The 23282-nt window shown below is 36.1% G+C and overlaps 1 protein-coding gene across 1 annotated transcript; it reads left to right on the top strand.

The window, feature by feature from the left end:
- The first annotated feature begins 11329 nt into the window (after positions 1 to 11329).
- Positions 11330 to 20603, top strand: LOC129239136 (uncharacterized). The gene is made up of 3 exons (XM_054874453.1): positions 11330 to 11485; positions 19103 to 19275; positions 19346 to 20603. Exons 1-3 carry the CDS (start codon positions 11347 to 11349, stop codon positions 20471 to 20473), a joined length of 1440 nt encoding a protein of 479 aa, XP_054730428.1. The 5' UTR covers positions 11330 to 11346; the 3' UTR covers positions 20474 to 20603.
- Positions 20604 to 23282: the final 2679 nt, after the last annotated feature.

Below are 23282 nucleotides of genomic sequence, written 5' to 3'. Positions count from 1 at the left end.
CGATGGTACGGCCACATTCTACGAATGAGTAACGATAGATCTATAAAGAAGATCTTCGAAACAAATCCATAAAGCGACAGAAGAACAGACCGGCCGAGAAAACGATGGAGAGATGACATTGAAGGCGACTTTGGAGCTATGTACATATCTGATATCAAACGAAAAGCTGATGATTGAGTGACGTAAAGGCGATTCTAACGGGAGCAATGGTTCACCCCGAACTGCGATGCTATGATGGTGATGATGGAATAAAATTGGGGTAGTACCTCCTAGGCCCTGGAATGGCCATCTTGGGCCACCAAGTATAGATACTCTTTTAAGTGCAGGTCGTCTAATGCAAAATAATCTATGTATGAATTCAAAATTAAAGATGTGGAGTATATCCAGGTGAGACGGGCTACTATAATAATTAATAATATTATTTGAAGATCTTTGATAGGAACAAGAATTTGGACATTATTTGTTGCTATTTAAATAAATGAATATTGAAAAGAAGTCAGCTCATTTTCATCTCGGCAGCTATGTGACCGAAAAAAACGGCCGCATTTGGTGATAGGAAAACCCTCACGTGATCGCCTAGAAGCCAGTGCATCCTCAGAGAGTGACAGTTTGATGCGGTTTTGCAGCGATGGCATCATTGGTCCAGTTTTTTGTTTGAAAATGCTACCAAATGAATTAAATGGTATTCCATTAATAATGAGAATGTTTGCTCTTTCGAATAAAGCAATAATACAAAAAAAAAAGAATATTTTTGCTATTTGTTTTTTCAATTTTAAAAAAGAAACCACCCTTTAGATGCATCATAGTTTGATTTATATTCTTATACCGAGTTTGGAGGTCACAAATATATTTTCTAATTAATGAGTAATAGTTGAAAAAAAAGGTTGAAACTATTAAGAATGCATTTAGATGCCTTTAATTTTGAAATAAGCAATGATAACTAATACCTCAGCCAACCTTCCTCCAATCCACTTTGTAAGAAAAATGTGAAATCATCGCATTAAAGACAAAGTCATGAAGGTTTTCAATAAGCAATAATTAGATGCTAATTATGAAAATTTATGATACCCGCGAAATTCTTCTCATAATGAATAACAATTCATCATATTAAATCATTAGAAATATACGCTAAGGTCTTTTATCAATTAATTCATCATGTAATGCAATTAAAACACAAGGCTGCTAAGCCAGACAAGTCGACAATCGGAATAGCAGTCAAGAACAAAGTACGAGTATGTAGGTAGGTATGTAATTTTCAAAATGAGCAACGATTCAAATTAGTTGTGCTTAAAGTGGTGGGTGTGTGAATATTTTCGCTTGACAAGTTTGCTTTAATACTCGTACTTAGGCTTTCATTAAGTGGCTATACTTAAAACTCGTAAGATAAAGGTAAACGAGGTGCCTATTAATGTGCTAATAGGTGGGAGTGGAACAAACGGTGTTGGGGTGGGAATAGACTAAAATTTAAGTGTGTGCAATAATTTTCTAAATATTACTAAAGTTACTCCTAAATATTAAATATGAATATAACATTTTTTGAGATTTTTTCTTCATGAAATTTTGGCTTAAAAGTAGTCGTTATTCCGCTGCAATGAAATTATATCATTTAATTAAATAATTGTGAGAAAATTTAAAAAAATTAACCCTTATTATGAAATAATTGATTTTTACGAGGATTAAATAATAACTACATAGACACAATGGTAGAAATATTAGATTATTAAGCCTTTAGCGACCATCGTCGTCAAACGTGTTGGTGTTATATATAGTTAGTACGGTGTATTCTTTTGCAAGCCGAACAGCTTTCTGCTGACAAATTTTTGAGTGATTTGAAATTTTTATGTGGTTTACATACACTCCCTTAGATAATTACGTCATATTAGTATGTACTTATTTAGAAATTTTCACAATTTATTTTTTTCTTATTTAATTTAAATTTTTTTTTAAGAAAACATAGTTCATTCTCTTACAAAACCATAAAAATCGAGTATTTAAGCTTTGTGAGAATAAAAAAAAAATTATTAAACTTTTTAATCTGAAGTTTTAGAAAATTTTCGGCTATGAAGTTTTATAGTCTAAAATTTTTGATGACGATCTTCTGCATTTTCTCTATATAACGAATGCTCGTAATCTTTTTTTATGTCGAAAAAAAATACCAACCACCGTGGGTTCGTTGAAGTGGGAGTCCAATTAGTGCTTCCACACCATTTTGTTGCCACATTCTCGCTACATCCTCGCTCAGAAACTTTATATGAAAACCGCATAAGGTTGTTTACGTCTATACCGGCCAGTACTTCGAGGTTTTCAAAAAGTGGTTTGAAAAGAGTTAACATCCTCGCCTTCCAAAGGGCAAGACATTCACAAAGAAAGTGGAAGATAGTTTCCTTTTTCTCCGGTTGATTACAACAATGACAGGATGAATTGTAAGGGATACCCATTTTGGCTACTTGTTCACCTATGAACCAGAAACCAGTTATCATTGCCGTAAGTCTCCAGGCATCCCTTCGTTTCACATATTTCAATGTTGATGTTTGCTTGTGGTTGAAGGTGGGACATAATGCTCTGCTAACTTTGCATCTTGTCTAGTCCCTCCATCTACATTCTGCGTTTTGTAGATATTTTAAGGAAATTGCCTTCTTGATTGCACAAAGTTGTGTGAATGCCGATTCTGAAGAATATTATTCATGGCAGTTCCCCTCTTGCCAGTTCGTGCGTGTTTTCGTTTCTTTCAATGTTCCGATGTCCCAGGACCCAGATTAAGGTAACATTATGATTTAAGCTCAAGGCGGTAAAGCTATTTCTTCTTTGTTCCACTATTTTACAGGTTCCAGTGGATGGATTGCCGCTTGGCTATTCGAAAGATAGCGATATTGTGCTTAAAAGAGAAATATACGACTAGTCCTTTGGAAGACCCTGCATGCATTAGGAAGACGAACAGATTTTCCAATTCTAAGTCTATGAGAATATATACCAGCTCCAAAACTACGACCATTTTTGAATCATCTGCGGTGACTGCTGTGTCGAAGTTGTTTAGTAGAAGTCCTTTACTCCATTCCTCTCGAGTTGGAAAGATAGTGGCAAAATTCCGGTTGAAAGCTAACGTGGGGACGATGTAATTAGTCCTCTGGTGAACTGAGTTTGTGGCAAAAATAGACTGGCCTGACCATTCGTGTTTTTTATTTTTTTTAACCTCATGGTTGCCATTTTATTTATATGGAGATATACCGGGATAACATGTGTCAGTGCATTGAGGGAGATTGGACATTCTTTGAAGGCTGACAACTTTTTGAACAAATCTCGTATGGCCAAAAGTTTTTTTTTTAGTTTTTAACAATAAATCAAAAAATTAAATACTGAAAACAAAAATAAAACATCTTTTTTCGTTTCCGGTTTCGGTTTACATGTTTTTAAAGGAACACCCAAAAACACCATTTCAAATGAGGTAAGGACCTTAAAGATTGAGGATACTTTGCCTCTTAACTACTAAATAATTTTGTAACCTGTAATTTATCTTTTATAATACGTTCGTATTAAAGAAAAACTAGACATTGCTGACATCCAATCGTGCTTGAAACCGAGGTTGGGCATAGTGCACTAAATAATTGATGCAAAAAATTGAAGACTTAGTGATAATGTAACTCTCTTTTGAATTACCACTAAAAAATTAGTGTTAGATAAGTTAAATTCACTAAGTTTTGTAAAAATATAATTTTCACAATTGTGGAAAAACGCTTTCTTCAACATTTAATTATAATTTTTATCCATAATGCACTTGGAAATTTGTTTAGTAGCTTTAATAAACGTTAATACAATGGAAAATATATTCTACAATTTTTTTAATAAACGTAAATAGAGAATACAACATATTCCACGATTTTTTTTTTTGATTTTACAAAGATTTCAAGTTCAAGTTCAAAAGAACAGTTTTTAGGTTATAGTTTTTTTTAAATTTTTTTTTTATCCAAGAATTTTTTAAATGTACTTCAGTAATATTTTTATATTTCGCTTTAATAAACGTAAATAGAGTGGACAACTTATTCCAAAATTTTTTTTTTGATTTTAGAAAGGTTTCAAGTTGATGAAAAAAATTAAAAAAAAGAAGAGAGAGTTTTGTTTTAGGTATTTAGGTTATATTTTTAATCTTGAAAATTTTTAAATGTATTTTATGGATTTTCTTAGCTTAAAACGTAAAAAGAGTGGAAAACTTATTCCATTATTTTTTGTTTTTTATTTAACCAAGCTTGCAAGTTGATAAAAAGAATTAAAGAGAGGGATACATGTTTTTTAAGATATAACTGTTTTTCTTTAATCCAGAATTTTTTTTTTTGGTATTTTAATGATGCCTGTATATTTTTATAATATGTTTAGCGTTAATAAACGTAAATAGAGAGCAAGATATTTTCTATATCTTTTTTTTATGTTACCAAGGTTTTAAGTCGATGAAAGAAATTAAAAAGAGGAAATTGTTTTAGATTAATCCACAAAATTTTCAAATGATATATGAAATTTTTATTTTTTAATTTTATTATTTTTTCGCCAACTCGGGTTACCCCTACCTACCTACCTGACAAATTCCCAGTAAAATGAGTTTAAAAACTATAACATTAATATAGGAACTGGGTCTGGATGAGGTACTGTGATGACTAAAGGGCGCAAAAGACCATGAGGTGGAAGTATCTACAAACCTTCAAATAGTCTAAATCGAAATCTAGCTATAACATAGTTTGTAAGGTGTATAAGACAAGTATAACTCTTATTGACAAGTTTTGATAATTTATGTGCTTCTTATTTAATTAAACAATTTTTTTTTTATGAAAATGTAGTTAATTTTTTTACACAATAAAAGTTTCAAGTTTTGTGCAAATTTAAAATAAATCAAACTATCAAAATTTCACACTTAGAATATTTAGAAAATTTTCGGGTATGCAGTTTTGTAGCCCATTAAATTTTGATGTGCACCTTAGAAGTTGCTTAAAAATCCCATTGATTTTTCAGAATTCTTTTTTGTTTTTGCTGTCGGTGTTGGTTACTTTCTTCCATATAAAAAAATGTCAAGCATTCGTGATTTCTTAAAAACTGTATAACTCCCAGATTTAATTGTAATGCTTAGCACAACTAAAGACATTAATTATAGGTAACCAAGTATCACACAAAATTGATTATCATCATTTATTCTGTCGCACCTAATTATTTTGACTTAAATGTCATGGGCGAAAAAGCGTTGCAGTTCAGTGCAAATTATTTAATTGTTGTACGTATTTGTTTTTGATTTGAGAGTATCTTAAGCAAGCAAGACTATGCATTCTGCCGGAGAAAGGCAAATTTACAACTTCATCGAAGCTAATATAATTCATTAGCTCAAAAGTAAAAGAGAGTCTTAAAGTTTGCCTATTAGTTCGAAATTTCTCAAACCCTCTGCGTTTTGCCGAGCTCTATAGTTTATCGTCGTTTATCTGGCAGCTCATTAATCACTTTTCGCCTGCAATTAAGAGTCAGAACAATTAAGTCTTTTATTTGACAAGCAAAACTAAATACGTTGAGTGCGAATGCGTCAGCCAACTAACCAGCTCACATCTTCATACAAACACGTACAGACGTGTGTAAGTGAGAGAGTGAATGCCCGATTGAGTAGTGGCCATAACTGAACTTTACGGTCATCAAAATCAAGTGAATGCTATTTTACATACTTCCATTTACAATTTAGAATGCTTTCACACACTCAACGCACAAAGCACGAGTATTAATCGGCATTGATAGAAATGGAAAATCGAAGCCAAAAATAAAGGTTCAAAGCCTAAGGTTGCTGTCGTGTTAATCTTGTGTGATAATGGATTTGTAAAGCTTTTTTAATGCTCAGCGTGAGGTGCTTACAAGGAATTGAAATGTGGCAAGTCAAATTTTAAATTATTTTATATTACGATTAAGCATTTGAAGTTATATTTGTACATATTTAGGAAGGTATGTGAGGCGGTGAAAGGTTGCCAAAATTGGTTTATTAAAATTTGTGTGAGGTCTTCACGTTTCGATGCGCATTCAGTAACTTGAATAAAAATACAGATATTTCACAACTTTGCAGTTATTCCATCTTCAGTAAATTCCAAAAATATGTCATATTAAATGAGTGCTTTATTTTTTCGTAGTGGTTGAACTCAGATGTATTTTTGTTGAATTTCTTCGAGTCATCGCTGGCTTGGCAGCTAAAGGTACGAATAATGATTGGTTATACTGATACGAGTATCACTTCAAAGGTCCATTGGCTCAGTCGCTGTTGCATACCGTCATTTCGTTACGTCTCAGAAGAATTGACTTTCCAACTCTGTGGCGCATATTTGAGGCCCCCAAACAACCTTTACCTTCTTCAAGAAGCTATAGGTACTATAATTTAGGTTAAGAGTCGAAATTTTATTGTTAGTATTAAGATTAATTAATAGATTCAATAAATAATAATAACAGTATAAAAAAAATGTTTAGGAAATAATGCTCCTGAATCAAAATATTTAGCACAGTAGTAAAATATATATTTGCAAAATTCGACTAAAATAGAGCTAAAATTTTATTTTAATATCCGGAAAGTAGCCAGTGTTGCTTTAGCGGTTTAGCATAGACGGCAGCTTTTCCGCTAACGGAAAGGTGCTGAAAATGACGCATCCAACTGTATAGACAAAGCTAGAGCAAGTTGATATAAATTTAGCAAAATTTGTGCTTCATGAAATATTAGTAGACGTACCAAATTATAAGAATATTTAATATGAGGTTAAAAGCGGTCTCTTGTATGGCTGTGAAACCGGGAAAGTTACTAACAGAATCTGCCAGAGTAATCAAACCTTTGTAAACAAATGTCTTCGCCGAATTTGCTGAATTAACTGGTCCAGAATTATAACGAAAGACAGTCTACTGAGGAAGACAATGTACCAAGGTTCATCAAGGAGATTACGACTCAGAAGTTCATGCATAAGAACGGTACCTGTTGAATAATGGATAGCTGGCCGTATATTCGAGAAATTGCACAAAATCGTGATAGATGCAATGCATTCGTCTCCGCCCTATGTTCTGACTAGAAACGATACTAAATTATAACGTAACATAATTCAGGCATATTACGGGAAGTTTTGATTTTATGTTTCCATTCGAAGAGCCTTTTCGAATGACTCTAAATACGAGTATCTACGGTGAGACTTTAATGATTGGAAGAACGTGTCGTGATTGACTTAAACGCTGACTCAGAAGAAAGAGAAATGGATGCTGCACGAGTTGAAGCGGAGAGATGTTGAAACTTTCCTATTGCTTGTGATTAGCTGCTATTAAAGACAAAACCGGAAAAGATTTCGACACAGCATTATAATTAGTCACAAAAAATTGGTAAACTATGATAACCCGCAGCACAGAAATTCATGGGAAAAATCCTAAGCCGATGACCGCATTGAATGTTTACGACGCTGATCTGTGTTCGAGAAGTTATACTATTGGTGTGTTATGTTTCTTAAATAGAATGAAATCATTACAGTGAACCGGCATCGAAGGCAATTAATCCCTTGAAACCGAGAACTGGTGGTACAAGAGCCCCAGTAGGAAGAGAGGCACAACAAATTCATCCTCCAGCATCAAAAACCTCGGCCTTTTGCCACCAAAAAGCTGAAGATATACTTAGAAACACTGAAATGATAATGCAAGATTATATAAGACATCACTCACCGTGCTCTCAAGATGTTCCTCCTTCCAACTATCATTTGTGTAGATAGATGGCAAATGCTATGGATGATGAACATTTTCACTCTTAAGCCAAAAACTGGATCATAAAGAAGAGGAGTTCTTGTGATGTGGAATTTTCGCACACGCTACCCAAAAGATGGGGAAATAATACTGGCAAAAAAAGGACAGTGCTCCAAAAAGAAAATATGTAATCCCTCTTTTAAAACTATGCCTTAAAATCCCAGGAAAAAACGGCGGCAGCAAAGTTTTACTAAAAAGAGCAAAACATAGTGTGCGCTACAAGATGCAACTTATTGACCGGCACATATAGATCGTCTTGGATCTCGTCATGGGTAAATTTGTCGGGCCCGAAAAAACACTGACAAGGTCAAGTGAATACATATATTGACGTTGGACTTTAATCTTTCACATAGTATTGGCGATAGGACCTTATAAGCGATATTGAGAAGACTCTTTCCTTGGTAATTGGCGAAAACTGAGGCATCGTCCTTTTTATAGATTGAGCAGAGTACGTATACCAGGTTTCAATCTTCGGTTAAGCACTCATCAGACAAAATTTCGTTTAATAATTTTAATATGCATCTCACCAGTTCTTCGCTCAGTCGGTATAACGTAGGCTCGATCTGGCTTATTAGAATCTCTTTGCCACTCTCACCACATCTTGGTTGAGTGAGCAGCTTTGTCCTTATATTATAAATTATATTGGTTTGAATTCTTTTTATCATAAATGTTGAAATCGGAAATCGAAAATAGGAATGTGTGCGGGGCTTGAGTTCAATTGTAGTAAATCTGCGTTTTTAGTTTCACATAAATGAGCCAGAATCTCTCAAAAGTTCTTTAACCCTTCTACATCATTCGACGGAATAGTCCGCGAACAAAAACTGTCTCTTATCACCAAGAGCGGAATAATTTGCATGAAATTATTTTTTTTGTTATAGTTGGCATTCTTTCTCATTAGTACCAACAGTAAACGTCTTGCTGACGCAAGATATTATGGACGCTAGGTATTTTGAGTACGTGACGCATTTCGAGCGGTGATGCAAAAAGGTTAAAGCTTCAAATACTCCACAGGGTTTAAAAAATATTAAGAATTTTTACAAGTATACAAAGATGTACATACTCGTATGTATCAAATAGAAGAAGAATGTGGTGGAAATTTAAACACATTTTATGTTTATAGTTGTCTATTTAAAATATACAAAAAATGTCTGTGAAGCTTGGATTGATTTATAAAAAAAGTATAAATACTATATTATTAATTGAACTAAAAGCTGCCAAAATGTTGTACTTCTGTACTCTGCTTACATAAGGTGGCGCAAAATTATTCACCGTATTCTATTCAAAATTATCTTTCATTACTTATTAAAATGTTATTCCAAAGCAAAATTGGATGATTAATTTTGTGCCATCTTGCACTTACGATAAATGTACGAAAATGTTACGGCATTCGGTCTGAATACTTCCAATATTAGGTTAATATCGGGTTAGGTTGGTTAACCGGCTGATTGTTTCAAATGATAATTTCAATTTCATCAAGGCCTGATTAGCTGTATGTAGGGCGAGTTTGACCATTGCGAGTTCTCTAGTATGGAATTTACAATAATTTACACTTATACTTATATTTAAATAATTAAAATACATAATTTGTTCCATAGTTCTGTGGGCTTAACCGCTCCTTAACTGCTTTTCTTGCTTTGATTTTTCAAAAAATAGATTTTTTTTCGATATTTCGAAAGTGTAGTGTCTTAAGAACATACTGTGAAATTTTCATAGGAAATTCCCAATATTATAGCTTCTATATATTTATATATAATACATACATATAGCTTGGCGGCCGCCGTAACCGAATGGGTTGGTGCGTGATTACCATTCGGAATTCACAGAGAGAACGTTTTTTCGAATCTGGGTGAAACACTGCAATGAAAAAGCTCCTCATAAAAAACATCAAGACGCACACCACAAATAGGAGGAGGAGCTCGACCAAACAACAAAGGGTGTACGAACCAATTATATATATGGATATAAAGGGTGGTTAAATTTTAAGGGCCGATGTTGAATGTGAACCACACCTAATCGTCAAGTTTTTTGCTGCATTTAATTTAACATTTTTCAATCTCAGACTAACTCAATTTGAATCATGGAAATATACACAATCGAGCAACGCGTTAAAGTTATTCAGGCTTATTATGAAAACGGGCGTTCAAATCAAATGCAGTGCATGCTCGTGCGGCGGCACACCTCCATCCGATGGTCCAAATTTTCGATGACGCTGAGGCATAATTGAGGTTCTATGCCGTTAATGTGCCGAGTTATCTCATCCTTTAGCTCTTGAATTGTTGCTGCCTTATCGACGTACACCTTTTCTTTCTAATAACCCCAAAGAAAGAAGTCTAACGGTGTCGTTGACGTCTAGGTGGGGTTCACATTCAACATCGGCCCTTGAAATTTAACCACCCTTTATAATAAATAAAATATTGGGTAAATATATTTATTAAATAAGTATTATAGTTGCTCCATATTGTTTAATTTTACTTGTGTTTATAGGAGTTCCCTCCATTTGTGGAACAAATTCAAGACTTACGCCACAAATAGGGCGTAAGGGCCAAAATAGGGTGCGTCGTCTCTTATCTGAATATCCGAATAACTTGGTCATTTACCAACCGATCGACTTCAACATACATGTTTGCGATACGTCAATTCAGTACAATTTCAACCATGGGTGGCCTTGCGCCAAAATAACCGTGATCGACGCTATAAAACCCGAAATGCTTGACAAGGTGATGACAAACACAGAAAAAAGATGGGAGTTTGAGATTGCTAATAAAGGTGGCCACTTTATTGATATTGTATTCAGAAAATAGTTTTAATAAATTGTATATAACCAAACCAAATAAAAATACCTCACTTATACAAATCATTTGTTTTTTTTTCGAAGTTATTCAATGCTTTCATACCGGCACAAAAGATGGTTATTGTGTTAATGTTTTCCACATTATAGACTAATTCACATGGTATTCTTTTGCATCCGACTTGCAAAAGAATGCAGCTTAATTGGCAGAAATGAAATGAGCGAGCCCTTTCCTTATTGATGAGGATGGATATACTTCAGGTAAAAAAATCGCTTTACGTTTCCAAATAATATTTTGCCAAAAAAATTTAATTCTGGCAACTCTGTATGCATGTAAGTACATGCACTGAGTTGATTAATTGGTTTTGTGTACGATTTGGCGTCTTTTTCATCATTTGTTTTGACCACTTTTCTGTACAATTCACTTCGGCATATCCCGTTTTTGTATGTAGGCAATATATTTCAGTAGCAGTTTGCTAGTTTTATTTTTTGTTTGTTTGCTTTTCAGAAATCGATAAGAGTTTGTACAATAGCTCCGCTACATTACTCGTACCTCGTCACCGTTATTTGTCATTTCGACTTAATACCACATTCATCCCACTTTATCGACCGCTTTGATAACGTCTAATACCCTTTGCTGTATATGTGTATGTAGGTATATGTGGTAACGGGAAGCAAACGTACAAATAGTTTATTTTAGTTGATTTACAACATTCGAACCCTGTGGAACGTGAAAAACAGTTAGCCAGTTTGGTAGTTTTAATAAAAAAATCAATATTTCTAAATTAATGGCTAAGGATACGGAATTGGAAATGATTTGTAGTAATGAAGCAACGGTGACACAGACAAATGCTTATCCTTTTCCGCAGCGGAAAAATAAAATTGTTTACCATCCCACAATGAAGCAGTGGATGGCTTTATTGTCAGGTGATATGCGTTAAAAAATATTATCACTGTTTAAATAATTTATATTAAAATTAAAGCTGACATGTGAGTTCGTGTGCGCAGTGTGGGAATGATTCATCGACTTAAGAATGCTGGATCGGTCAGAAGTTGGAATAAATATTATATTCATTTATTTTTGTTTTTATTTCAATAACATGAAATTAATTATCGAACATAGAAATGTATATACAAGGTGGCGCAAAATTAATCACCTTATCGGAAGAAAATATAATGATCTGTTCGCTGATCAGTTAAACGTTAACTAATATAATGGTCGGTTCTATAAGGCTCTTGATGCACAACTTGCCTTTTTAAATAAATCCCTCAATTAAATATTCAACAATCAAGACCCTGTCCGTACTGTTCGGGCTATCTTGTCTATGGTACAATAATAAAGTCCGTTTAGCTTGAAAAACTCGAAACAAATTGTATGCAAAATGGAGAAGCGCCAACACTGATTATGGACAAATTGGATGTCTCAACACCATCTAAATATTTATGGCGTAATTTTAAAAACCTGAATGTGGATGGAAAATTACAGCCTGAGTGTAAAATTAACTCTGACAGAGGTTAGGTTAGGTTATGGTGGTAGTCGGTCCGTACGACCAACTCACTAAGACCTTACAGGTCCATTTTGATACCATTGTGCGACACGGGAACCTTATTTATTTATTTTCATGAAACCATTTAGTGGCTTTTATGAAGCGTAGGATTGGTCAGACAGTTTCGTAATAGAATTGACAACCTAGACAACCTGCTATGATTTAGCTAAGGCTGGACAATTTCAAAGGAAGTGCTGAGCACTCTCTTCCTCTTCTTCATCTCTACAATTTCCACAATATTTATGGGAGAAAACTCCTAGTCTCAAGCCACGACCTTCGAGATATCATCTCAATTCCTTTGTCTTTTTCTTGTTTATGTCCGGCTTTACAATTTCTCTCAATATCTCTGTGCCACGGAACCCAAATAAGGCTGATCTTGAATACAGCACTATTATCATTAGGGCAGCCTGAGGTATCATCTAAATAATATTGGTCTATCTGAGACCAATGTCTGCCGCTTTAGCGAAATGGACATAGAAAGCTCAGAACAGGTGCTTTGTGAATGCCCTGCGTTGGGCAGACAGAGACTTCATCACCTTGGTGGTATCGTAGTATCCCCATGCAATCTTTGGAACAACACACCCAAAATTGTGCTAAAATTTTTAAAAAGCCTACCACTCTAGGGTTACAAAAAATAGGCCTTTCACTATAGATCAGCTCTGGCCGCAGTGCGTAATGGCCTTCTAATAATAATAATAGGGCTGCCCGGCATTCCTGTGCAACCTTTGATCTTAGTACAGCCGCAGTCAATCACTTAATGACTATTTTACTACCGCCTGCAAAAACAGTAATTCTCCAGAACAAAATTTTATTAACGATTCTAGTTTAAAAGATGAGTTTGCTCCCATTTATTCTAGGCATTCTAACACATATTACTAATCACTGCTTTACAACTTTAGTGGAAAAGGGCTATCATCATTCCTGTAGCCAAAAATTGTTATTAGCCCTAGTGATTATAGACCTGTGAGCATTTTATCAGACTTTTCGATGGTGTGCGAGTCGCTGATGGCAAGGCAAATTTCCGATATTTTTTCAGGAAAATAATTTACGGCAGTCTTGGTTTAGACCTAAGCATAGCTTCTCTAAGGCTGCGATACAAAATACTTGATGACATTAGGCTTCTTTGCCTTTTAGATTTCTAAAAGTCATTTAATTCCGTACATCATGACCTTTGTTGCAAAAAGCTTAAGTATTTTTCTGGATTTTCTGATGGTTCTATCAAGCTTCTGATCAGCTAATTTTCAGGAAGACCTCAAACGATAAGTCCTCCTCTACGTCTTGTTTTGTTGGCTTTGGTGTACTGCAAGTGTTTGTCCTTGGACCCCATTTATTTAGTATTTTTGAGAATGATATATTCTCTGTGTGTTAGTATGCCAATGTACACGCTTATGTTGATGACATTCAATTATATTTGTCCAGCAGAATTGGTCTAGTTAAGGATTTGGAATATCACAATGGGTCCACGTCTAATTGCAGCCATATTAGAAGATATTATTAAATTGTTTGTCGATCGATAATAGCACCCTGATGTTTACAAACAAAATTAAAAATTTACGCTTTGTTTTTAATTCTGTGTTGAGCTGTTCTGACCATTTGAACAAAGCTGTAAGTAACGTGTATTGTGTTTTACGTAGATTAAGAGTTTCAGGTGTGGTTTACGGCATTTTTTTATATTTTTTGTGTGCGGATGAGAGGGTTTAAGAGAGGGCCTAATATCATACCATCAAAGCTGCCGTCGCAGCAATGGTATGTTCGGAGACTAAAAACCTTCCCCTCGTTTGGAACCGTAGCCCACTCTGGAACCGTTTTCGCATTACTTCAGAATGGCATTCCAACTTCCTCTTACAAAGTCTATACTTGTGTGCCTACGTCCAGGTCTCGCTCTTCTATCCGGAGATTTGTTCCTGCGAAACCATTGATGATTTATCACGTTGCCTTGCTGCTTAGATGTTGAAATGGAATAAAACAAGCTGTGTGTGAGTTATTGACAAAATTATTTTTTTATTTGAAAGGCGCATATATGCCATTAAGTGTGGAATATGACATCTTTCAAATGCCCGCCTCGGCTTCTTACGGTGGAACGGATCCGAATTTTCAATGACTCTTCCGCATAGATCCGGCTGAATTTGAGCGATGGCCTGTATTATGTTTACCTTTAGAGCATCGGTCGATTGTGGTTTATTTGCATAGACCTGAGACTTCAAGAAACCCCACACGAAAAAGTCTAGCGGGGTCAAATCGCATGACCTTGGAGGCCAATTCACATCACCCTTGCGAGAGATAACCTTACCCTCAAATCGTTCATGCAGAATGTCAATCGTGGCGTTTGCTGTGTGGCACGTAGCGCCATCCTGCTGGAACCACATGTCGTCTAGGTCCATATGGTTCAATATGGGCCATAAGAAATTGGTTATCATCGTTGTGTAGCGCTCACTGTTGGCGGTGACCGCCTCACCAACGTCGTTTTCAAAAAAGTACGGACCAATGAAGCCGCCGGCCAAAAATCCACACCAAACGGTAACTTTTTGAGGATGCATTATCACCTGGTGAACCTCGTGTGGATTGGTGTCGCCCCATATACGGCAATTTTGTTTGTTAACACAGCCATTCATCCAAAAATGCGCCTCGTCACTAAAGATGATTTTTCGCCCAAACTGGGGTTCTCTTCCAAACGATTCGAAGCCCAGTCAGCGAACAAACGGCGTTGTCTCTGGTCATCAACTTTGAGCTCCTGGGTCAGTTGGATCTTGTACGGGTGTAGGCCCAAGTCCCGACGCACAATTCGCCAAGTTGAAGTCTGCGAAAGGCCAAGTTCTTGTGCACGGCGAGGAATAGACTGCCTCGCGTTCTGCTGTACACTTTCACGGACCGCGGCAATGTTCTCGGCTGATCTTGCGTTCCTTGAACGTACGGGTGTTGGCTGATTGTTTACTGACCCGGTCGTCTCAAATTTGGCCACCAAACGTTGAAGAGTCGACTTTGAAGGGCCACCACGTCTACCGAAAAATGGGCGCAATGCGCGCAACGTTTGCGTTAATGAACACTCATTTTGATAATAAAGTTTTATCATTTGAACGTGCTGTTCAATCGTGTAACTCGCCATGATGATTTGGCATAAACAACTGAATAATAAATAAAAGATTTGACAGATGTCACCAAAACAAAATGGCTGCCACAGGGCGCCAAAATTGACCCGCGCCAATTGAAAAACCCTTTATATTCAGTGGATATGCGACCGACTGCATTTTCCAAAGTTCGACGTTCTTATTCCCAATGCATTATTCCCGTATATGCATGTGGTGTGTTCGCATTTCCCTATTTTAAATAGGTATTTTTGGCATTCCCGTGCCCCGACTGCATTTGTTTTGTATAAAAATTGACTTCACCGAAGTTCTTGCTTTACCATGCAGTAACGTTTTTTATAAGCCTGAGCATCCATCTGATGCGTGTTTCGTTTCTCCAGCAGACTTGCCATAACCTTATCGTTTCATCCTTTATTTCGGTTACTCCGTCTAAGAGAGGGAGAGCTTGGTAGCCGTCATTATTTCCCATTTCATTTGGGTAGGTCCCCCTATTTTGGCCCTCAGTCTACTATGGCTTGCGCCATTAGAGACTAGAAGAAAGCTTGCTATTATACTCATACTTCCCATCAAATACTCTAAGCTCGTAAACCTGGAGTCTACTTCATCTCATAAAATTGATGTTGGGCTTAATAATATTACGTGCTACGCCTTTGGTGTCAAAAAATATGACCAATTTTCTTTCCGGAAAAAAATTCTAGGAAGCAGCATTTTTGGCTAGCTAGCGACTAGAAATTGTATAGTTATGTATAAGCTAATTTAATTAAAAACTCCCAAATACCTTTATGAGAAATTAAGATTAATACGCATCGAACTCTGATTGCCACCAAATATAACTGCTTGCTCTCATCAGGGTGTTCTTCATAAATGTTGTCAGGCTCTGGCATTCAATTCCTAAATCTGTGAATGGTGAGGAATGGAAGGATTCTTCTATTTATTCTCATCTTGTCTGTTCCTGTTTATTTGACTGAATATCTAAGCTTATTTTGAATTTATTTATACATAGTTAATTTTAAGTTTGCTTTGTGAAAAAAAATCTAATCTTGAATTCTGTAACTTTCTGTATTATAAAAGGCCACAAATTTTTACAGATACAGCTTTATTTTTATTAAACCTTTTGGATTATACAACTAATACTCTTCAAAATAGAACCCTTGAGCGTCAATACACCGCTGGTAGCGGTCCTTCCACTGCAGGAAACATTTTTTAAACTCATCCGCCGGAATCGCGTTCAATTCGGCTGTCACAGTTTTTTGGATCGCCTCGATGGAGTTCAAACGCCTCCCCTTCAGCTTTCTTTGCAGGCGTGGGAACAAGAAGAAGTCCCGCATTGTGATAAGTTAAATTTAACTCTTCACTGATCTCACGTAGACTAGCACGACGGTCAATGTTCAAAAATTCACGAACCCGGTTCACATTTTCGTCTGTTTGCGTCGTCGAAGGCCTTCCAGATCGCTGTTCGTCTTCGACGTCCTCCCGGTCTTCCTTGAACGATTTGGTCCTCGTAAGCCTCCTTGAGTAGCCCAATGGTTTCGGTACTCGTTTTGTTTAGCTTTACGCAAAATTTGATCGAGTAACGTTGCTACAACGATCGCTGCATTTTCGCCACTGCAAAATCCTAACACACTTTTAAAACAGCTTTCACGCGCGGAGCGATGTTGACTGCACTGCTGTCGCCAGCGAACTGGGACCGGTTTCTAGTGAAAGGAGAAGGTGCAATGATTATTTTCCCCCACCAGCCGATTCGGTTGATCGCTTGGTAGACGCTCCGGGAGGGAAGGCTCATTATTTTTCAATCAAACCCTGTACGACAAATATAAAATTTTAGAAAATTAATTAATATACAATTTTTTATTTTTTTGTTTGTTTTATCTTTGTTCACTTCGCTCGGAAGCATAGGACCTCGACAAGACTCTTCCATCGTACACGGTTCGGAGCTGTTGTTTATGGGACGTCTAATGTGATGTTGGCATCTGCTAACTCTCGCAACATCGACCTTCGCCAAGTAATCTTTGGCCGACCGCGACCTCTTCTCCCTTGCGGGTTGCAGTCCAGTGTCATTTTCGTGATGTTATTTGGTGGTTTTCTAAGCAAATAACCTATCCATATCCTCTTTATGCATTTGATTTGTTATAGGATGGGTTCTTCATTCATTGATCTCCACAGCGCGTCGTTGCTAATGGTGTTCGGCCAGAATATGATATAAATGATGAGGGGGCATTTGTTGTCGAAAGATTGATTGTAGCCTCCATGTGATGGCGTTAGAGACCAGCCATGTTTCACTTCCGTAAAACAGTACCGACTTCACACATGAGCTGTATATTCGCAGTTTAGAGCGCCTGGAGAATTGCGTACTCGCCCATACTGTATGCATGCGCTCGAACGGCCTGCAGTTGACATCTTCATCTGCTACGCCTCTGCCGAGGTAGCAGAAGCTTTCGAAAAAAACCACCGAGCTCCCGTCAACCATTACATGACGTACCAGGACACGAATAGCACAATGGAGCGTTAGAACTTTTAGGAAAGTATCCAAATCAATTTACTATACAGTTCCAAAATTTTGCTTCAAAGTTGAACAGTGAGCGTTTAACGATTAAGGATCTGGGGCACGGTATTTATAAATAGCCCGCGGTAAAGGGGGCCTCAAAAAATTCAAAAAATTGATTTTTTTACTGAAACGGATAGATGTATATTAGGAGAATATGTCCTCAAAATTGTTTTAACAAAACCATGTTTTTGAAAATGGTGTGTAAGATTTAAAAAAACGACGAAAGTTATCGTTTCAAACCGATAATCTAATCAACTAACAAAATACAAAAAAAATTAATTTGTTAATGTTATTTAACACCTTTTTTGAAAAAATAGCAAAAAAAGCACTTTTTCCAATAATTAATTGTGTGTTCATTTTTTCATATTTTTATAAAGGAGTAGTCTATTATATGCGGGAAAGCCTTCAATAGACAATATTTTTCTTTTGTGTTTCAGGTGAAAACTACGACCGCAATCTTACACGCCGTTTTACTAGCGCGCAACGAGAAGCTGTGCGAGATCCCTCATACACATATGCCCGCCATTTTGTTTTTTTATTTATGTTAAAAAATTGTTTATTACTCTCCAATAATGCCTTCAAATAAATGCAAAATATTATTCCGGTGTGTCGCTTTTTTCGCCTCGAAAAAAATTGAGAAAGAACACCATTCTTTGAAGCCACTGATAAGAGTCCCCCCTTAAATCGGTAACACTTCAAAAATTAACAAGTTCGAATTATTTTTCGTGGTTTCGCTTCTTATTTTGTTTTTTTTTTTTATAAAAGTATAGCTCATTGTCTAACAATAGTCATAAAATCCAATTGTAAAATTGAATGTAAAAGATGCTGCGAACTTCTCAACCTAATTCCTCAGTTCTTAATTCTATTATAATTTCTAGAAATATGTTTCGTATACAATTTTATAGCTTTTTAAATTTTAGTATAAGAAAGTGCAAGTTGAAAGGCGCGCTAAAACATCCCGTTAATTTTTTCCCTTACAGAATTGCGTATTTTCTCCATGAAAGGAATGTTTTTTTTTTTTTTTTTTTTTTTTTTTTTTTTTTTTTTTTTTTTTTTTTTTTTAAAATTTAGTTACATTTGGAGTAAATATGCAAGGAAATTAAAGCCAATGAGAATTTTGAACCAGCGGAGGATTACATTGAAAAATGAAAATATAAAATCATACTCTGTTTGAATGAAATCAATCGTTGTTTAGGCGACACTGAAAGTATAAGTACACAATCAGACTTCTTATCCAATAAGCCTCGCAAACTTTTCCCACAAAAATTGTTTATTTATTTTATTTTATTGACAATTTTTATTTGATTTTCATTGATAGCTACGCACACAGTTAAGTATATGTAAGTAATTACGAAATTCTATACTTTAGGTGCCCTTCTCTTCGTGCCGGGTGGTATGAGTATGGCATTCGGACTCGGTTGGAATTTACACACCCACATACCCACTACAATGCAATTACGTTACTCTTGGTTCATTGGCCTCATAATTGGCGCAATACTGGCAGCGCCGCTAATCAGAGCTGTGCCTAAGCGCGTTTTTATGGTAAGTTTAGAATCAAATAACAAATTTTATGCGATTTGTTGCTCATCAACGATCAGTTGGCATTTTGCAGTTGTTCGGCGCCATTCTGGTGATTATTGGCGGCATCATCTTCACCAGCGTACCTTACAACTATAGCGCTGTGTTGGCAGCGCGTTACATCAATGGCATCGCAATCGGTTGCACCACATTGGCATTTCTCGTGCACGCAAGCGAAATAGCGGCCACCGAAAATCGTGGCTTTTGCCTGTGGCTAGAACAAAATAGTATGACTGTCGGCATTGTAATTCAAGTGGTTTACACGTCGCAATGGACTTCTCAAGTGGACTTTGCTGCGGATCGGTTGCATGGAATCATTGCCATTATTTTTGGCGTATTGGCCATTTGCTGTGCGCATTTCATTGTCGAATCGCCGATCTTCTTCATACACCAATGTGATGATGCGCGCGCGCTCAACTGCCTGCGACAATTGCAGCGACCAGAGTATGCGGCACCGTGCGCTCTACAAGTGCTACTGGACCAGCAGAAGACCTACGTGGTGGAGACGGAAACGGTGGAATGGCGCGACACGCTGATACAGAGTCCGCTGCTGCGTTTGTTGCTCTATCGCAGCATGATTGCTTTTGGCTTCTCGCTGCCCATGAACGAGGCAATGAAGTGGGCCAATTTGGTGGTGCTGAGTGATTATGAGTGGCAGCCCATAGTATTTGTTATATTACGCGTTGGTGGCACCTTTTCGTCGTTATATATGTTCGATGTGACAGGCAGGAAAATGGTATCATTGGTGGCGCTATTCTGCACGGCTGTGCTGTCCATCGCCATTGGTGGAGAATACGATGATGAGTTGAGCGTGAAGAGTGAGTACCACATGTCGGTGATTTGTGTGCTGTCGCAGGTCTTTCAATTCTTTGCTGGATTGTATGCGCCCAGCTCCTCTGTGTACTTGAGTGAGGCTTTCCCGATGACGTTGAAGCCGTACTTTATCGCCGGGTGTCTGGCAGTGCAGCAGGCGATACACATCATTGTCATCTGCAACTTCCACTTCAACATCTACTCCATGTCCATGTATGCATTCGCAGTCGGCATTTTGATGCTTTTGTGCTTTGCGGGCTTTTGTGTCACAATGCCAGAGACGCGCAAGACAACGCTGGGCGAAGCACAAATACGCTTTAGAAGTCTATTGCATTTGAAGTGCTGCTAAATTGTAGAGGAAAGAAAGAATGTTTGAAAGCGAAAGGAGAACGAAATGAAATTGTGAAATATTTTACATACACATATACATTTAAGTACACACACAACTACATTGAATTGCGGCCAATTAAAAACTAATATTTGCCAATTAAAAAGTAATACTCGACATATGGATTTTATGTCAAGTTGTTTCATTTGACATGCGAGATCAATAAAGTTAATGTAATTGCTGCTAACTGCATGATTAACAGTAAATTTGAAAGCAACGACATGTGCCACCAACGTACATGCTATGACCAAATACTGATACTCAATCAGATTACGCCCACCTACGAAGTGGCATTGCCTGAGCAATTTGTATTTTAAATTTTATGACAAATTTTGCTGCGAAGCTGCAGGAGCTTGCCAATTCACTTGAGCGAGTTCGTGGCTTAATTCTTTTGTTTTTCTATTATAAATTTATATTTGCATTTACCCAATGTATGCATGTATGCATGCATGTTATGAAGTTAGTTTGCTGTAGAAAAAAATATACGTATTTTTAACTGATAAATTATAAGCGATATGCGCAACTGCGGTGTTTAATTTTATTTTGCATACCAAGGGTTCTACACAAAATAATAGCAGGCTGACATAAGATAGTAGTCCGGTGTAACGACCGAAATTTCGACGTTTTTTCATGAATCTTTTTTAAAAAGAAAATAAAATGCGATCGTTTTAAAGTTTTTACATGTTTTTATTGGTGTTTTGAAGTATATAAAAACATTTTTTAAAGTTAATTTTATATTAATTTGTTTAAAATTTTTGACGTCAAAGTGGAGTCCTTAAAAAAAAGATGTGTTGGTTCAGGGAAACACACAGCCTTCCAAAGTCATCTGAAATAAAAAATTCAAAGAGATTATTATTCTGTAGACTTTATTTTACGTCCCGAGCCTATACATAAAAATGAAAAAAACAAAAACAAAATGGCGGACTTGTGAAAAAAGTTCTCAAAATCTAATTTTTTTTCTTCATAAATTGTTTAAATTAAATAGTTTATTATTAAAAAATTAAATGTTTTAAAGGTTCGGGATCTAGATATGTGTGTCTAGAATAACGGGTTAAATTTTTAGCCAATCGGTTGAATAGTTTTGAGTTAGTGATTCCCCGAAATTTCGAAAACATGGTTTTGAGAAAAACGCGTTTAAAGTTTCAGAGCAGCTGCTGCTGGCGTGTCACACGCTTTCATACACGCTACGGCGCGCTCTCTTATTTTAGCTATAACTTTAAAAATAATTAAAATTTCTTTCTGAAATTTATATAGTATATTTTTAAGATGTTTTTCTTCCGAAAAATGTAAAAAAAAATCGATTTTTTGAACTACCGGGCTACTACTATAAAGCCGTTTTTTTCTTGTTTTTTTTTTTTTCTTTTTTATATAACCATAGACTTAATTGAAAGTTTTCAACTTGGTAAAATATTAAAAAATGCAACAAATTCTCAACAAAATTTCAAATTTTTTAATTAAAAGTTTAAAACAAAATTTTGTTAACACAATTTTGTTGCCCATTGCATTTTAGTATAGTAAAGTGCAAGTTGAAAATAACCCCGAAATCACGTTGATTTTTGACAATTTTTTTCTTCTTATGCATTTTCTCCATATAAAAAAAATTGGAGCAAGACCGAGGTGATTATGATGATATCTACTGAAGCAATAATAGAAAAATGTCCCAACATCGTTTTGTTGATTGTTACTGAAAAGGTGTATCCCAAACTGGCATTTATTACTGGTATTTTAGTAACGCGCAAATTCTTGTGCTGTGCAAAACCAAATAATTATAAGACGCGTTTGCTTTTGATTTAAAAGTTTACAATGTAAGTAATTACGTTAAAATTATTATATTATAAATGTTTTTGATCGCTTTATCTCGTTCTTATATTTATATGGTTGTTTTCGTTTAGAACAAAAAATATGCCGCGCGGAAAAGCTTTGTCTGAATTTGAGCAGGGATAAATTTTAGCTTTACAATGGGCGAGATACCTTCAAAATTAAAAATAAGCAAAGCTGGACTTTTACATTATTTCCATTTGTACTAAGAGAGGTGTTAGAAAACCAAAATTTAACGCTAGAGATGGAAATCAAACGTTTAGCTATAAGTAAATCACGTAGCCCTGCTGAAATTAAGCACATTCTTAATGTGGAGGTTATTTTCCGTCATGTGCACTAAATTTTGCAAGCGGATTCTAGTCTAAAATATGCAAAACGAGTACCTAAGTTCACCCCCACGACACAAATATTCCAGAAAAATACCAATTGAATCGGTTGGAAAAAAATTCAACTTGGATGGATGAGATGATTCCCTAATGTATTGGCATGATAAACGGAAGAAAAAGGAGGAGAGAACCGCTTGTAATTTCGGAAGGTGCTCTGGCATGGTTTCGGCGGCCATTAGTGTCAAAGGAAAAACGCTTATATGTTTCATATACACAAAAATGAATTGTATCAAGTATGTAGAACTTCTAAGCGAGTTCTTATTACGTTTTTTGAAGCTAATTTCGATGAGGAGTGGATTTTTCAGTATGCCAACGCAGTCGTTCATGCTTCCAGAACAACAAAAGAGTTTTTGGCGGCGAAAAAATACCAATCTTAAAAGCCTTGCAGCAGGCTCTGACCTTAACTCAATCGAAAATGTATGGGCAATATTTTCTCAATCGGTTTTCAATAGTGTAACAGTTTGATAGCGCTAAAATCCATCCCAGGTCAGGACAACGGATATGCCAAGGAACCCTAACTTAGCATTCAATGTAAGCCTAAGTACTTTTCTGTATTTGAGTACGTC

The sequence above is a fragment of the Anastrepha obliqua genome, chromosome 2, assembly GCF_027943255.1.
Source record: "Anastrepha obliqua isolate idAnaObli1 chromosome 2, idAnaObli1_1.0, whole genome shotgun sequence".
Lineage (NCBI taxonomy): Eukaryota > Metazoa > Arthropoda > Insecta > Diptera > Tephritidae > Anastrepha > Anastrepha obliqua.
The sequence above is the reverse complement of the archived record's forward strand: the minus strand, read 5'-3'. Positions and strand labels throughout refer to the sequence as shown.

Bases quoted from the DNA above. Each gene is read 5' to 3' on its own strand.
- LOC129239136 (XM_054874453.1), top strand. From the start codon at position 11,347: ATGGCTAAGGATACGGAATTGGAAATGATTTGTAGTAATGAAGCAACG. The intron at 11,486-19,102 runs GTGATATGCGTT...TCTATACTTTAG, and splicing joins GTGGATGGCTTTATTGTCAG to GTGCCCTTCTCTTCGTGCCG. The intron at 19,276-19,345 runs GTAAGTTTAGAA...GGCATTTTGCAG, and splicing joins TGCCTAAGCGCGTTTTTATG to TTGTTCGGCGCCATTCTGGT.